The sequence below is a fragment of the Cyprinus carpio genome, chromosome A23 (assembly GCF_018340385.1).
Source record: "Cyprinus carpio isolate SPL01 chromosome A23, ASM1834038v1, whole genome shotgun sequence".
Taxonomy (NCBI): Eukaryota; Metazoa; Chordata; class Actinopteri; order Cypriniformes; family Cyprinidae; genus Cyprinus; species Cyprinus carpio.
In genome coordinates, this window is record NC_056594.1 from 3,331,934 (window position 1) to 3,347,114 (window position 15,181).

General features: G+C 36.5%; 1 protein-coding gene across 8 annotated transcripts in view; it reads right to left on the reverse strand.

The window, feature by feature from the left end:
- The window catches only part of LOC109061808 (histone deacetylase 7-like), an 89,102-nt gene that overhangs the window by 19,421 nt on the left and 54,500 nt on the right, over positions 1-15,181 (reverse strand). For 7 of the 8 annotated variants that reach the window (XM_042712626.1, XM_042712632.1, XM_042712630.1 and 4 more), the window contains 13 exons: positions 12,989-13,106; positions 12,781-12,881; positions 10,069-10,191; positions 9,098-9,204; positions 7,570-7,671; positions 5,900-6,059; positions 5,650-5,703; positions 4,465-4,634; positions 4,045-4,227; positions 2,793-3,009; positions 2,573-2,706; positions 879-999; positions 611-660 (listed from right to left, as the gene is read on the reverse strand). In XM_042712626.1, the coding sequence (XP_042568560.1) occupies positions 611-660; positions 879-999; positions 2,573-2,706; positions 2,793-3,009; positions 4,045-4,227; positions 4,465-4,634; positions 5,650-5,703; positions 5,900-6,059; positions 7,570-7,671; positions 9,098-9,204; positions 10,069-10,191; positions 12,781-12,881; positions 12,989-13,106 (1,640 nt within the window). The remainder of the gene's footprint in view (positions 1-610; positions 661-878; positions 1,000-2,572; positions 2,707-2,792; positions 3,010-4,044; positions 4,228-4,464; positions 4,635-5,649; positions 5,704-5,899; positions 6,060-7,569; positions 7,672-9,097; positions 9,205-10,068; positions 10,192-12,780; positions 12,882-12,988; positions 13,107-15,181) is intronic. The other variant, XM_042712627.1, reaches the window with a different exon arrangement.

The window sequence follows — 15,181 nt, forward strand, 5'->3', positions numbered from 1 at the left end:
TGATAAAAATGTGATTTTCTCACCTTTTTGCTCAAAATTATAAATTTTTATGAAACCTACCTATATTCAAGTGTTGATAAAAAATGAAATGCTTTAAGTTAATGCTTTAAGCTAGAATAAAACTGATTTTTTTGTTTAAAAGTAGAGGCTTTGTTCTTTATTTTGGTGAATTGCATATTCAAATATTCATAAAGGAAAATATACTGTAGGCCATCAAATTTTAGTGAAAATCATCAAAATTGCTAGCGGTGGCTGGCAACTTTTTTCAAAAATGCTGGTGGGGAAAAACTGTCTTCTGAAGACGAACAAAGCTTTTATGGGTTTGCAGCGACATGGGGGTTAGTGATTAATGACAAAATTTTCCTTTTGGGGTGGAGTATCCCTTTAAGTCTTACTGCACATGCCCTTAAATGAAAATACTGTAACATTTGCTGCTAAAATTGATGTAATTCAACTTTCTGTATCAATAATAATAATTCAATTCTCCCAGTTAACAACAAGTTATATACTGGCCACTAACATATCATGTATGTCTAATTATTTACTGCATCTAGCATGTTTCATGCAGGGTTATGGCCAAGTTGATGTGTGTGTGTGTGTTTTCACTTACCCCGACTCCCCCACAGGGCAGCATGACGAACATCCGCTGTGACAGTATGCCTGTTGGACACAGAGTGATGTCAAGCCGATTAACTGTCATTCTCGCATTAGCCGCTTGACATTTCCAACCTTTTAGTCATTGTGAAAGTCGCTTATATTCGCGTGTTGGCGTTCCTGTGTGCCTGTGCTTTGAAAAATGAGGTGTTGTGCTGGCCAAGCTGCAGTTGACTCATGTCTATCAGATGTGAACCGTGTGTGTGTGTGTGAGGATGTGTTACCGGCCAGCTTGCGATTGTCCAGTTTGAGGCGGTTGAGTGGATTGGTGCCGTACAGCAGAACGTGACGCTCGGTGTGGACAGACTGTAACTCCTCTAGGGTGGCCTTCCTTCCCCGAATACTCTGCAGAGGAAGCAAAAACATCAAAGACCATAAGAGAGGATTTTCATGGTGCAAACATGCCATCAGCATTGGAGTTATTAAAAGCAGGGAGGTTTTCGAATATCTTTTTTCAATATAATGAAAGTGAATGAGGACTGAGAAATGAAAAGGAAGAGAAGAAAGCTTCGAAAAGCACCAAAATAAGTATGAAAAAAGTGGTCCGCTTATATACCGCTTGTATACTGTTTATCTTCTGAAGTCATACAAAAGTTTTGTGCGACAAAAAATATTAATTTATAAAAGAAGTTTGTAAGAAAAGTTCTTAAATATTTTCTCAAGAAGTGAAGGTTACACTTTATTTTAAGGTGTCCTTGTTACATTGTAATTATACATTTAAGTACTGCTTAAATATTAATTAACTACATGTACTTACTATATGGTTAGGGTTAGGATTAGGGTTTGGCTTAGGGTTACTTGCATGTAATTATGCATAATTAATTGTTATTACACGGCTCTGTGGAATACTTGATTCTGATTGGTCAGTCGCTACATTCCGAGGTATTTTATCCCTGGATAACAACCAGTAAAAGCTAATAACACAGACTCATCCGGGTAACCACAGTCAGCACTGTACTCTTGCCTGTACTATTTTTTTTCTTGGTGGAAGCTTTGCGTTTGTTAAGCTAATATAATATTAAAACTCGATTCAAAAAATACAAACGCAGCTGCTGCCATTCTGCTAGGATTGTTTTGTACGCTGTAATTGATTATAAGAGAACTAACAAGCTGGTAAGATTTTAAAACATTTTCATCTTAATTCTTTTATTGCCTTAATTATTTTGTGGTGAAATGTTGTGTGATACGTGGTTTGACTGCACCGTTTCCCTTAAATGTCTGTTTAGTTTGAATTTGCCGCTTGCTCGCAACTGCTGTCTTCACGGAAGCTTTGTATTCGAATATTTCAACCCAAATCAATATTTTGCATCTAATTATTTACTTATGTGGCATGTAACTGTGTATTAAGTGGGATAATGTACATCAAGCCGATTGTTATCGCAGAATAAACCCCTTCAGACTGATACAAGACCCCTCTGCTTCGCATCAGGGTGCTAATCATCCTGTCAGGGTTTATTCTGAGAGAACAACCGGCTGGATGTACATTATCCCTTACTTATTATAATATTAAGTACATGTAACGTGTTTAACAAGGACATCTTAAAATAAAGTGTAACCGAAGCGAAGACTTGTTAATCAACAACATGGTCTGTTGCGTTCATTTGTACTCCATCTTTCTAGAATATAGCTGATGCGTGCTACTTTTATTATACTTTTATGGTGTTATTGTCATTTTGAAGCTTTACAGAGGCTTATTAACATTCATTATATTGCAAAGGCTTCTTTTGCCTTCCACCGAAGAACATCAAGTCAAGCAGGTTTGTAACAACATGAGGATGAATAAATGATAACACAATGTTGCTTTTGGGCTGAACTGTTCTGTTAATGTGAATGTATTCTAGAAATGTTGAAAATAATGGTCGGACAGATTAATCAGTGCCCCCTTTAGGAAAGGAGAGGAAGTGCAGGCTGTAAATACCTCACACTGGCCCCTGAGGCCCCTCTCCTGCAAGCGTGACCAGATGCTCTGGATTCTCCCAGCATGCTCTGGGTGGCTGCTGTTGTCTCCACACGTACACTGGTGCTTCAGCATTTGGGAGTCATACACCAGACCTGCACACACACACACATTGAGGTTTCAGTCAGTGTGAGTGTATCATCAGCTGCAGAGCGGCGTGTGATTGGTGGAGACTCTGTACCCGTGGTGAAGCGCGGCTGGCTCTGGGGCGGCTCCGGCGCCGTGGTGAGAGGCAAGGCTTTGTCCGGCAGCGTTAGCGAGGTGGAGGCTGGAGACGACTGCGTACGAGAGAGCGGCCGGTGTGCGGCGCCGAGCATCATGGGTACCGCCAGTGTCTCCATGTGAGCCGTCTGTCTGCGCAGCTGCTGGAGCTGCTTTTGCGTTTCCCACAGACGTGACTGCAAAGAAAGCATTTCAGGATGTTTTGTGAAAACTACATCAAATAAATGTCTGTAATAAAATATCATATTATATTCTCATTTACTGTATATGGACAAATTATGACACGGTGTATGTAAAATTTAAATTAAGTAAGGGATAATGCACGGCTAGCTGTGCATTAAACGATTTTAATGCACGACGTGGAGGCCAAGAACCACCCGACACAAAGAGGAGTGCATTAAAATAATTTAATGCACATCTAACGGTGCATTATCCTGCTTATACCATGGTTATTTGCCAGCAATGACAAGTGGTTTATGATGTTTGCAGTGCAATATTTGACTGGAAAGTTAAAAAAAGTGGTTATTTTTGTCAGTTACGGCTCGTTAGCTCTACCATTCTGCCTGCTTCAAATCAGATACAGAAATGAGTAGTGCAGTTATGTTTCTGTGTGTACGCAGCGCAATCTTTGATCTCTGTGTGTGTGTGTGTGTGTGTGAGTGTGTGTGTGTGTGTGTGTGCATCAAATAAAACAGAGATTATTATAGAATGGTGATTAAACTGACTTGGAACTATCTGTGCATTAAACAGTTTTAATGCACACCTGCCAGCCAATCAGAATCCAGTATTTAGACAGACCATGGTATAAAATTAAATAAGTTGATATAAACTATTAAAAAAAAGTGTTTTAAAAACGGTTATTTGGTGTACTGGCTTTTTATTGTTTCAGAGTAGTGAACATCTAATGACAACTTTTATACAATTATCAAAAGATTTGCTTAATTGTCATGAAATATTAAAGGCGTTAAAACTCTTAATGATAAAAACAAGCATGCTTTATTTTATTTATGCAAAATATAACGTTTTAAATCCAGCCTTGTTGCGCATACAAGACTTCTTTCAAAATGTTTTTGTGACATAACATAAGTTATTATTAAATTCCTTCTATATTTTGTGTAATAATGTTTAGGCAGACCTTTTTGCGCAGTAAAACATGTGCGTCTGGTTCTTCTCATGTACGTTAGCTTCAGGATTGGTGGTTTGTGTCTAACCTGGTTGAGAATGAGGGTGTGCTGCAGGTTGAGCTGCTCCTCTTGACTCTCCAGCTCTCTCTGAGACTCCGCCCTCACCCTGCCCTGATGGGCGTCGCCCGCTGACGGCCCCACCTCCTCGGAGTCCATGTCCTCTGACGGGATCTGCCGGAGACGAGGCTTCTCGCTAGACTTTGACATGAGCTGCAGGACACGGACAGAGATCCTGATGAATCCCACATTCTCCTTCCACAAACTTAAATGATGTGCATTTATCAAAATCGGATTTCAAATTAAATATGAATGTGGTTTGGATGAAGTTTGACAAAATAAATCAGATTTCATGCTTTTTTCAATCCTTACTACAAACAACTTATCAGATTTGATTCTGAAGTGGCAAAAATGTGTATTATCCCTGTCCTAGAGCAAACTGATGTGTACCTTGCTCAGGTGAGTCTGCTGCTTGAGTCTCTCCAGGTACTGAGTGCTGTGCTGCAGGTGAGGATGGAGCGCTCGGGGACTCTGGGGCAGCGGTTCGGAGCGGGTCCGGCTCAGCGGCTTATGAGGACCAGACGCGCTGAACTGCAGGGGAACCGGACCCAGACCTGGAACTGATCACAAACAGCAGGGACAAATCTGATTATACTTTCAGAAAAACAGAAGATGAAAGCATAATATTCAAGCTAGATATCAAAATATCATGCCACATGGCTTAGATCACACAAAGTAGAAAATAATCATGTAAAATGATCCACAATTACTTAAATATAACAATAGATTTGAACATATCATCATGAACTCGGTCAGCACGGTACATGAATTATAAATAGAAAAATAAAAATACCTTAAATACATGTTTTCATGCAATTAATTTTTTTTACATTGATTTTGTATTTAAATATTAGACTGTCCAGTTTTTTGTTTGTTTAGTTTTTTTATATATAATAATAATAAGTGATATAATTCATTTTTTACATCAATTTTGTATTTTAATATTAGACTTTTCCAGTTATTTTAAAATTTTAGGTTTTTTATTTTCTAAATAATAATAAAATAATATAACTAATATTTTTTAAAACTGATTAATATAATAATTAATAAAATAAAATAAATATTATTAGAATATATACCACTGTTTAGTGGACTGTAAGATTTTTCAATGTTTTTAAAAAGACTCTTATGCTCACAAAGGCTTTGATTATTTTATAAAAAATACAGTAAATTAATATTGTACAGTATATTAATATTATACACATCTTATATTGTGAAATATTGTTTTAAAAAATATTTTATTTTATTGTATTAGATTAAAATATTATGAATTTAAAACAACTGTTATATATATATATATATATATATATATATATATATATATATATATATATATATATATATATATATATATATTTGTGTATATATATATATAATTTATTCCTGTAATGTAAAGTAGTGTCATCATTAAAAAAAAAAAATAAAAAAAAAAAATAAATAAACAGCATTTATTTGAAACTGAAATCTTTTGTAACAATGCAGAAGTCTTTACTCTCACTGTCACTACTAATCAATTTAATGTCTCCATTCCGAATAAAAGCATTCATTTATTAAAAAACAAAGAAACATACTGACCCCAAACTTTTGAATGGTAGTGTATATTTTTTTCTGATGTCCCATAATTGTTTGCTGTATAAAACAAATATAAAAAGTCACACTATAAACACAAATAGTAATTACAAATGAATGAATGTAGTTAATATTCTGAAAATAATTGTTATTCCCAACAGCTCGACTGTTGTTTCATCAGCGACCACTAGATGGCGCACATATCAAGCATTTAGTACTTCAGTAGTATTTCCTCACAGTGATTCAGATCTCTTACCGGCCAGTAGAGGGGTGTGTATGAGTCCAGAGGGCTCCAGGATGAGGACGGGCTGTAAGAGCGGCCCGCTCTGCTCTTCCACACCCAGAGGAACCAGCACCGGAGACGCACCCGACACCGGCACACGACCCAGCTTCAGCGAGCCCAGCTCACTCTCCGCCTGCAGACACACTACAGCTTATTACGGGCTGCCTCACATCATGCTACCAGCCTCAAAATAGCTAATGACACTTGCGTGAATGAGGAATATTATTTATAATGCATTACCCTTAAAAAAGTACATTACAGTGATTCTAAACGAGTCTTCAGGTCAGATCTGACAGAAGGTGAAATAAATACTAAATGTAATAAATATGTAATAAACTACAATGTTTACGTTGAGAATTATTGGATTCCAAAAGCATGAAACCATCAAAATTCAATTGTGTTCAATAAACAGTTTTGGCACTGTGTTGTGTCACTACTTGACGTTGAAACTAAATGAGAACCAGTGCGTTAATTCATCACTTTTAGAACACATTTGTTACTTTTATTTGACTTGTTCTCATGTTAGCTGAGGCTCTCACTCACATGTGGGTGATTTTAAAATTCAGAGTGGTATTTTCCCTGGCATAGTTAGCATAAAACGGCCAGCCCACACCCTGTACAGATGATGTGCTGCTTGCAGGGTTGCTTTGTTGGTTTTAATGGGAACAATGTAGTTTTGTAATTTCATTACAATTTTAAATCCATTAAAGTATTGTCTATTCAATAAGGCTGGAATGCTATATTGACCAATATTATAATTATTTTTGTAAATAGAAAAGTACCTTCTTCAAAAACATAACTGTACACTTACAGTGAACTTCAAATCTTAAAAGTATTAAAAAATAATTCAATAATATTTCATATTAATTAAATAAAAGGCCACTTAAAAGTGCGTAAAGAGAGTATACCTTAAATATTTAAAAAAGTATACAATGCAATGTCAAAATATAAGTTTTATATTAAAGTACAATTTAAATCATCAAGTACTTTTTTCACACTTTAAAGAAGTACACTTACGTTGATGTGTTGACTAACATACTGAAGCATTTGTAAAGTACTTATTTTTAATTTTAACTGTAGAGTGTTATTCAGTATTGCATTTAAAGTGAATATCTTTTAAATGTACTAAATTGTAACTTCATAATCACAACTGTGTAATTGCAATTCTATTTACATACATGAGACACAAGTTTTAATAGAAGTGACATAGTTTACCATAAATGCTTGTCAGTACATTCAGCAGTTCAGCTTAACCACATTTCAAAGACAACAGAAGTAGTTATTTTCAATAGAAATTACATTAAATTGTGTTTTGTTTTAGTGGATATACTTTTTAATATGTTTAGATTTTATGTTTGAAATTTTTTTTTTGAATTTTTATTACATTTTTCTAAACATTTATTTAAACTAAAATACACTACAATGCATTTTTATTTAATTGCAATTAACATGACCCTTCATGTTAAAAATGTTAAATTGGCCCTTCATGTTAATGTTAAAATAAGTACCCTTTTAAAAAGTTTGCTAAAGTGTACTTCATTTTCACAAGAATGACATTACTTCCAAAAACCTATCAGATTGCATATTGCACAATACTGGTAAGGAATTACTGACTGTAAGGAAGCACGTGGCGACTGTGATACCTTGGTGTTAGCGGGGAGGCCTAGTGTGATGGTGGGGAGACTGGAGGGATTCTGCACTGTGAAGTGAGCTAAAGAGCCGTCCTGCAACAGCAGCCTCTGAGCCTGAAACACACACACACACACACACACACACACACACACACACACACACACACACACACACACACAGGGACAAAATTACACAGGAATTAGGGGGGGAAATGCAGCTAAAAGTAAAAAAAAATTAAAATAAAATAACCCTAGATAGTCACCATTTTTACATTTGTTTGATATCCCTTGTCTATAATTTGAAATATTCGATTACTATTATTCTCAGTAGACCTAGTTTTGGGCAAAAGTTGCTAATATGAAATGGTTTTAAAAAGAAAAGCACCTAAAATCAGCTCTGAACACACTGATTGTGAACTCAAAGACTTGGACCGGTGTTTACACTAAAATCTATCATGAAAGTAGACAGTAGAGATTTGTAGAATATATCTATTTTTTATTTATTTATATCTTTATAACATGCATTCTTATGTATTTATTTTATTATATCTTTTATTTCAGCAAAGCATTCGTCTTGCATATAACTTACAGCTTCCTTTATATTTAATGTTGATGTGTTTTTATAATAATCAGCAATAAAATTTGTTCACACTGTAGTTTGGGGACCAGCTCTCACTATTAACTAATGATTAACTACGACTTTTGCCTCAATAAACTCCTAATTTGCTGCTTATTAATATTAGTAAGGTAGTTGTTAAGTTTAGGTGTTGGGTCGGATTAATGGATGTAGAATATGGTCATGCAGAATAACGCATTAATATGAGCTTTATAAGTAATAATAAACAGCCAATATGCTAGTAATATGCACACCAGTAAGCGACTAGTTAATATTGAGAACTGGTCCCAAAGCTAAGGTGTTACCAAGAATTTAATTCTATTAATTGATGTAGCTGAAATAATAATGATATTTTGTAAGACTATGGATTTTGAAAGAAAAAATACCGTCATAAAAGTGGGGAAAATATTGACCCTTAATAAAAAAGTTGTAAAAAACCTCTGTGATCAACTGTTGCGTGCGAGTGGACGAGGCTCCTGTGTGTGCCCATCAGAGAGCTGTGCATTTATGCAAGCCCAAAACTGAAGGAGTGTGGAGTAATAAAGCGATGAGGAGGCTTGGGATGGAAACAGGAGATTGGGTGTCCTGGCAGCTGCCTGCAGCTGTCCTTCTCCTGTGTCTTTGTTTAAAACATGTCATTATGCCCAAGGGCGGTGCGAAGCAGGAACCTCCTGAAACAAGCTCCGCTTTCTCAGCAAACAACACCCACCAGAGGAATATTAAAGAACTGTGTGTGTTCAGTTTCTCCTCTCCACAACAAAAAGGGAGAAGCTAAACTCATTTAAACTGCACCGAATGCTTCATTACAGTACATAATGAGCCATTTTCCATAATTGTTAGGATTTATAATTGCATTACCAGAACTTCCCGTTATAAGGAAGCCAAGATACACCTTAGAGACCGGGCTGAGGGGTGGACTGTTACCTCGTGGGACAGGCTGGCGGCGGGCAGCACTCCGTTCTCATTGGGCAGACTGTCGTTTGGAGAGCTGCAGCCGGACACTGGAGTGCTGCTGCTGCTGGGGGACGAATCTGAGAGAAACACACACACATCTGTCAGATCAAACATGTGCGGCACATCAATGCATTAAAGGGACAGTTCACCTTCGGAGCACAAATGAAGATATTTAAATCAAATCTGAGAGATTTCCGTCCCTCTTTTGACGGTCTACACAACTAATACTTCAACACAAAAAGTTCATAAACAGATGGTGAAACAAATCCATACGAATCGAGCGGTTAAGTCCACATTTTCTGAAGAAACGCGATCGCTTTATATGATGAACAGATTTAATCTAGGCTTTTATTTATGTATTCAGACATAAACAGAAGCTCAACCGTACCTGCTTGACGCACGAGAACAAATCTCACCGGCTCTTACAGAAGCTCAAACCTGCTCCGTAACACACCAGAATGAACCCGATAACTGATGCGTGTTGATCAATCTTTATTAAATCTGTTCATCATTTAAAGAAATCATCTCTTCAGAAATCATCTCTATTCATATGGATTCGTTTTACGATCTCTTCGTGAATCATCGAAGTGGTAGTTGCGTAGACAATCAATAAAGGGACAGAAATCTTTTAGATTTCATTCAAATATCTTTATATGAGTTCTGAAGATGAATGAAAGTCTTACGGGTTTGGGATTCCTTTAAACGACTATGCCTTAAAATCGCATGCTGGTGCTCACATGTACAATAACAATGTTACTTTAGCTGACAGGAGGTCTACACGAGAACATTTAGTTTTGTTAATTATAAAATACACCTAAACGACATTTCATTTTCACACACACAAAACAAGCTAAATAAGTATCCAGTCATTTATACAGCATGACTGCATCTGATAATAACAACAGATCGTAGAGGTAGCAGAGGTAGTGTGTTGTAGTCACCCAGTGTATCAGGGGCGCGGTGCTTGACGGCGGGCGGCGCGCTCTCTTTGCGGGTCAGCGGGCTCTTACGTGTGTTCAGGTGCTTCTTTAACTTGTGCTTCACCTTCAGGTTGGGCTCCGAGGCTGCAACAAGAACAACACAACAACAGGAGCTTTCAGTCAGTTTGGGTCGTTCTAGATCACTTGCTGCACTTCTGCAGACTCAGTTGTAGCGTATGTTGAGGTTGACCGGTCATCACTGCGCTCTTTAAAAAGTAGCGACTCGTGATGACAAATAACAACCCAGCGTATCAATGAAAATATAGAGTACCATCAATAAAATCTACATAACCACAACAAACAACCAGCATGTTCACAGACAATAACTGCATGTCAGCACCTGAGATCTAAGTGCACATAAATAATGCAGTCACACAAAACAGCTAAGTACATCAACAATATATATCTGTGTGCATATATATATATATAGTATATTTAAATGTATAAGGACTTTCTATGTGTTTGCTTAAAATGTGAGAACCAATGAGGTTTGCTCTCACGGGTCAAATAATTAAGTTTATTGAGTTCTATGCATGTTTTGATCAATGTGAATAAAAGCCTAAATTAAATTTGTTCATCATATACAGTGATCACGTTTCTTCAGAATACTTAAACCTGTTTTATTCATAAGGATTACTTTCACAATGTCTTTACAAACCTTTTGAAGCGTCTCGGTTTAGGTGGGATTTCTTTTTAATTGTCTTGATTTCAACTGACAGAAATCTCTCAGATTTCATTAAAATAAAATTTCCTTTAGAAGACGAGGGTGAGAAATTTCATTTTTGAGTGAACTATCCCTTTAAGATCAACTAGTCGACTTCTTATTCATTTAACCCACCGAACAGTTGCTTTAGATGTAGTTTTGCAGAGCACAGCATCTACTTCCTCTCTGTTTGATCACACGGTTGCAGCTCTGAGTGTAAGCTCCTGAAATCTCTTCCTAGTAATTGTTTTTGTCAGTGTAAAAACACTAGTTCTGGCAGAGGACGTGCTGAAAACAGCTGTACTTACTCATCGTTACCAGTAAATGACTCGTGTTAAAGGTTTCCTCATTTGACCATCGAGCACGATGTGATCCTGACAGACGGCGCTGAACTGATATGAAGTGGACAGGTCAAGTATTTGGGAACTCTCTCAAGGACTACTTGAAAACTGGTTCTACTGCAACACGTTCTCCGCTAGAGTTACAGCTGAACCCTTTCTGGTGATTGCTTATTGCCATTGTCAGAATCATATTCTGGTCCCTACGTGACAATAAATAACAGAGGAAGTACTGTTGTATTTTGGTGTTGTATCATAAATAAAAAAAAATAAAAAATAAAAATAAAAAAACTGAATTGCTGTTTGAAAACTGTTTGACTTCTTTTCTGTGACTCCCTTTTGTGTTATTTTTGCTGCTTTTTCTGTAAGTGCCACCTACTGTCAGAGAGTGAATCTGCATTTTCATTTCATTTTAACAATATAAATTTTATTATTTTATTCTTTTTTTATTTCTTTTTCACCTACTGTCAGAGAGTGAATCTGCATTTTCATTTCAGCAATATAAATTTTATTCTTTTTATTTTAGTATTTTTTTATTTCTTTTTCACCTACTGTCAGAGTAAATCTGCATTTTCATTTTATTTTAATAATATTAATTTTATTATTTTATTCTTTTTTATTTTTTTTTTTATTTTTGTATGAGTAAATCTGCATTTTCATTTTATTTTAATAATATTAATTTTATTATTAATTTTATTTTTTTATTTATTTCCCCCCTACTGTTAGAGAGCAAGTCTGCATTTTCATTTTATTTTAATAATATTAATTTTATTTTCTTTTATTCTTTTTTATTTCTTTTTCACCTTCTGCCAGAGAGTGAATTTGCATTTTCAGTCAGTCTGTCTGCTGTATAGTTTATTAATAAATATTTGTATTATTTTATTAACTTCTTTATTTAATCTACTGCCAGAGAGTACAATTGCATTTTCATTCAGTCAGTCTACCATTTATTTTACTAATATTTATTTTATTCATTTTTTATCTCTTTATTTTATTCATTTGTTTATTAATATTATCATTTTATTTTATTTCACCTAAAGTCCACTTTCATTTAGTCTGTCTGCAGTTTCTTTTAGTAATAATTTATTATTTTATTAATTTCCTTATTTCGCCTACTGTCAGAGAGTGAATTTGCATTTTCATTCAGTCTGTCTGCTTTGGTCTGATCGAATGTGAAAATCATACATTTGTGTTGAGTGAACAGACCTTTACAGTTTCACAGAGCAAATCCTTAACCCATGAAAATATGAGCAATAATTATAGCGAAAATTAGGACTACAAAAGCAGAACAAAGACTTTTAACCTCTGCGGCTTCATGTGAGTAACTGGACGTCCAGTCAGCGTTATTATGACATAATGAGCCGCGGTGTTCTGCCCGTGGGGCTGACAGGGGAGTGTCTTTCAGAGGTAAATGAGAAGTTACGCAAGGGCTTGTTAACAGACTGCTGCCTGGAGGAAGAGCGAGGCGCTGGGAGTACGTCAGAACGGGGCAGCGGCGCTGGAACACTTCCACACAGCACACCTGCTGAAGCACAGGCCCTGCCTCTCACCGCTCTCAGCTGATCTGTATTTTTAGATGATTGATTAACTGTCATGTGATGTTGTTAACATGCATGTGTGACGGTGACATACTTGCTCGTCTCAGGGGTGGATCGTCGGGCCCTTCGCTGAGAGATGGATTTGTGGAGGACAGGAGCGGCTGTACAGAAGAGCTGGGATCTGGAACCAGCTCCCTGAGGAAACACAGAAGACCTTTATTTTAAAATCGGAGGAAAAGCGCATGAGTCTGTGCACGTGTGCACTTGAACAGCTGTGTGCGGTAATGAGAGCTGTTTCTAACCGGTAGGCGACGGACGGGCTGCTCAGAGGGTTGGAGCTGGTCCTCTCCAGCACCGCCTTCTGCTTCTTCAGAATCACCTGCGCCAGCTTCTGCTTCACCAACGCACTGGCCACAGCACCTGTCAATCAAAACAAGCAGCCAATGAGACGACAAAATTAAACTAAGCTAAAAAAACTAAACAAAAGCAAAAAGCAAACAAAAATATTCTTAGACATTTGGCAGGCATTTATATATTTACATCTATTTTAAATGTTATTATTAAAATCTAATTTAATTTGAAATTTTTAGACAGTATAGTCCTCAATCAATACCTCAAGCCAATGGAGTCTCCGGTATACAAATTATTTTTAATTCATTCATTTAATTTTAATTATTTCTTAATTAACATAAATTGTATTTATTTGTTTTATTCTTTATCTTATATTAGTATTATTTTTTAATATATTATTTAATATTTTATTTCATATTATTTTATATATCTATGTATCTTTTATTTTATTTAGTTTTATTGAGTTTAGTTTAGTTGGCCTCGACTAGGCTATTTTAAGTATCTAAACTAAGGTGAATTTAGAGATCTTTTTAATATTTTAAAATAATTAATTACATTAATTATTTCTTTATTAATATTAATAAAGAATAATCTTTATTTCATGTTATTTTATTTGTTATGTCATTTTTAGTTTAATTTATATTTTATTTTATTTAAAAAAAATGTTTAAACAAGGCGAAACGGATATTTCTAGTCACTGACCCAGAAAAGGTTTAAAATGTCACTCTTCTCCCACAGAGAAATGTCAGCGATGTTTCTATCGAGGGCCTGCACTGTGAGTGTGGTTGAGCTCTATTGTGGAGCTGTGCGGGCCGAGGTTGCAGTGAGGTCGAGGGAAGGAAACTGCATGTTGACTCAGTGCCTCCCTGTCCTTCCAGAGCGGCCATTATGTGGCGGCTACGTCATGCTGGCTCTAACCAGTATGGTCAATATTGACTCGGTTACTGTTTACGCTGAGCGATTAATTTTACCTCTCTGCAGGTGCATTCTCTCACAACAATCACTGAATCAGCTGGCATAAAAGACTTTAGCTGCAGTCAATTATCACTTGAGGATCCCCTACACACTTCTGATTAAGACTGACTGCAGTATATGCAGAATAACACATTTGATTAGACTTTTTTTTTTTTTACTAGAAGAGCACTGAGTGTTACAACAAATCAATATCTGTGTAATGCACAGTTTATCTAATGGCAAAGCTGGTGGTAGTTGGTTTCAGACTCCAGATGGTGTTTAACTGTAACTGTTCAAAAGGCTAATTACTGCCCTCGTTCAATGAAAAATAAACAACAACAAAAGTGGTATTAATGTTTTGCAAGTGTGACCAAGCGCTGCAGCATGACACAGCTCTGGAGACGCTCACACACACACGCGCACACACACACACACACACACACACACACACACACACACACACACACACACACACACACACACACACAGTGCTGCTATAGACACACAGTGCTGCTATAGACACACAGAGGGCAAAAGTGCAAAACCCCTAATGCCTCTCATCTGTTCCTCTCATCTATCCATCTATGTTTTGGACATTGCACCAAGGTTTGTTTTGGTTATATATCATAGAAATGTCATGGCAATCTTTTACGTAACTTGGAGTAACAGGTGAATACATGCAGATAACTGTTATTGAGTGCCACGAGCTACATCAAAGTACTATGGTATTACCATCCATCCATTCACGTTTGTCTACAAAAAGCACGGTACGATCTGTAATTGCTGTAACTGGCAGGTCACTAGTGTCTGTGAGACAGTAAATACCATTTATAGAACAACAGGGTTCCCATGTTCAGTACAGACTCCTCCCATGTGTTTTCAACCACAAAGTTTTGTTTTTACTCTCAGAGCTATTTCCTGAGGCAGCCGTGGCCCTGTTTCAGTTGAACTACTATTAAAGAGGGCACTGGCACAATTTAAAAGCCTTTATCTCTTCAATGTACTTGCTTGTTCAGCCTCCACAGCACAACCTACTTGTGCACTGCACCGGTGGTATTCTTCTTAGTTGAAGAAGTGTGACAAACTACAATGACAAATCTCTTTCTTAGGACAAAGGTTGCATATTAGTGACATTTGAGCGATCAGTCATCCAAGTGCTGCATTTGAAAGGCATCTCAGTCATGAAACTC